The sequence below is a fragment of the Lactuca serriola genome, chromosome 9 (assembly GCF_051521515.1).
Source record: "Lactuca serriola cultivar US96UC23 chromosome 9, Lser_US96UC23_V15, whole genome shotgun sequence".
Taxonomy (NCBI): Eukaryota; Viridiplantae; Streptophyta; class Magnoliopsida; order Asterales; family Asteraceae; genus Lactuca; species Lactuca serriola.
The window spans coordinates 81524202-81526888 of NC_136416.1; the positions used below are offsets into that span (position 1 = coordinate 81524202).

The window sequence follows — 2687 nt, forward strand, 5'->3', positions numbered from 1 at the left end:
TAAAGTCCAATTTTTACATTTTTAAAGAAAAGTTTTATGGGTTTTCGGGTGCTACTTTTCCTCATCCTAACTCTCGCATTCCATCTGTATCCTCGTCCTAGAGATATTCTCTTGTATCTCAATTCTCTGTTGAAGAAATTAAGGAGGCTGTTTGGTTGTGTAGTAGTGACCACGCTCTAGGTGCTGATGGGTTTTCTTTCCGGTTCACTAAATTTTTTTAGGATGTTCTAAAGATGGATATGTTTAGTTTTGTGGAGTTTTTTAATAAAGAAGATATACCTAGCAGTTGTAATTCTTGTTTTATTACGTTGATTCCTAAGACTGATAGTCCTTCCTCTATTAAACATCATAAACCAGTTAGTCTTATTATGGTGCAATACAAGATTATAGTTAAGCTATTAGCTAATAGATTGGCGGGTGTGATTGATACTCTTGTGAGTCTGGTTCAGTTGACTTTTGATAAAGGAAGATAGATTCTAGATGGCCATTTCATGGTTAATGAAATTATCGAGTGGTACAAGAAGAAAAAGAAAGATTTGACTTTCAATCTGAAGAATGACAAGGCGTATGACTTGGTTTCTTAGGAATATTTGTTTAAATGCATGGGGTTTATAGGTTTTCACAATAAATGGATAAGGTGGGTTAAAGTTTGTTTGGTTTCTTCTTGTGCTTTAACTATCGTTAACAATAGCCTTACTAAGGAGTTTTTTCTCAAGCGAGGTCTTAGATAGGTGGATCCCTTATCCCTATTTTTATTTATTATTGTCATGGGAGGCTTGGAGGTGAAAGATTCTGAGTTTAAGATTTCTCATCTTTTCTATGATGATTATGCTCTTTTCTTAGGAGAATGGGATAAAGATAATATTGAGAATTTGATTATTATTCTTAATTGTTTTTTCTTGATTTCGGGGCTACGAATAAATCATCAAAAATCAAACCTATATGGGATTGGTGTTGATTTTCGTAATAATGAATATATGGTTATTGGTACTAGTTGTTCGACTGTTTCTATACCATTCTCATATTTAGGTCTTCCTGTGGGTTTAAATATACAACATTTGGATGCTTGGAAATCGATGGTTCAACCTTTTGAGAAGCGATTGGCAAACTGGAAAGTTAATATTCTTTCGTCAGGAGGGAAGTTAACTTTAATCTGGCCCATTCTTGGCAGTTTGGGTATTTATTTCTTTTCGGCTTTTAAGGCGTCGAAGGCTGTGATTGACGTCCTTGAGAGATTAAGGGCTCGGTTTTTCAAGGGTGCTAAAGACAATGATCAAAATATTTCTTGGGTCAAGTGGGACACTGTACTTAACTCTAAAGAAAAAGGCAGTTTTGGAATTGGAAGTCTAAAAGCTTTTAATATTGCTTTGTTACTTAAGTGGAGATGTAGATTTCACATTGATTCGAACTCGGTGTGGGCGAAAGTTATTAGAAGTATTCACGGGTTTAATGGTGGTCAAGGCCTTTTGGGTAATAAATCAAATGGGTTGAGTTTATGGATTCCTTTGGTCAAGCTTTTTTGTCTGATGCATGATAGCTTTCTTTCATAAGGAATTGTATTTGATATAGTATAGGTACTTATTTTTGGGATGATAATCGGTTGGAAGATGGCCTTCTTATGGACAAAATCGCTCGTGTTTATGCTATGGAATCTAATAAGAACTGCATGGTTAGTGAAAGATTTTTTCATGGTGCTTGGGTGTGGGATTGGAATAGGTCGTTTCGTGAAGGGGGTGTTATTGTTGCAAAATTCTTAGCTCTTTTGAGCTCTTTTTTTCAAGTAAAATTCAGGGATAGGGAGGATAAATGGGAGTGGGAGTTAGGACAAGATGGTGTTTTATGGTTAGTATCACGAGACGTCATATTGATAGCATCTTGCTATAAGATGGTGGAGGTCCTACTCATTGGTGTCGTTTAGTTCCTATTAAGTTAAATGTTTTATTATGGTGTGTGTTGTTAGATAGAATTCCGACTCGGATGAACTTGATGGAGAAGAATGTTGACATGTCGTCAGTGCTTTTCCCTTCTTGTGATTTACAGGTGGAAGATTCTAATCATGTGTTTGTTCATTGTGACGTGGCCATGGAAGTTTGGAGAAGAATTTTCAAGTAGCTTGATTTACCATTTCCGTTGTTTAACAATGTTGGGGATTTATGCTTGTGGGTGGATTCGACGAACTTAAACCAATCTAAGAAGAAAACATTAGAAGTCATTATGATCACCTCAATTTGGATGAAATGGTGTTGTGCTCCAAAACATCAAACCGAAGAGAAGCACCATTTTTTATGACATTATTTTGCATTCTTTTGTTTTGTATTATAAGAGAAGTAGCAGTAGGACCATCACTTGGACATGTGGTTAGAAAACCCGATACTCCAAAACTTTTTGTAATTGTCTTCCGTAGGTCATTGTTAGTCGGTTTTTCTTTATAAAATTTAATCGTTCAAAAAAATATTTAAACAAAGATTATCTATCTCCTTTGTAAACGAAAAACATTTTTTTAACAATATATTCGGTTTAACCGATAAATCAAATAAATAACCCGAAACCAAAATAACTCAAAATCCATTCAACCGAACTTTATTCGATTTAGTAATATAATTAATTTAAAATTGTTAAAATAAACGGAAAATGACTTGTTGGGTAATCATCTTTTCGTTTTATTTATATTTAGACAACTTTTTTTT

At 34.4% G+C, this 2687-nt stretch overlaps 1 protein-coding gene across 1 annotated transcript; it reads left to right on the forward strand.

Moving 5' to 3' along the window:
• The first annotated feature begins 767 nt into the window (after positions 1-767).
• LOC145075890 (uncharacterized) lies at positions 768-2112 on the forward strand. Its single transcript, XM_079021970.1, has 3 exons — positions 768-1470; positions 1575-1832; positions 1961-2112. The coding sequence occupies exons 1-3, from the start codon at positions 768-770 to the stop codon at positions 2110-2112; spliced, it is 1113 nt and encodes a 370-aa protein (XP_078878096.1).
• Positions 2113-2687: the final 575 nt, after the last annotated feature.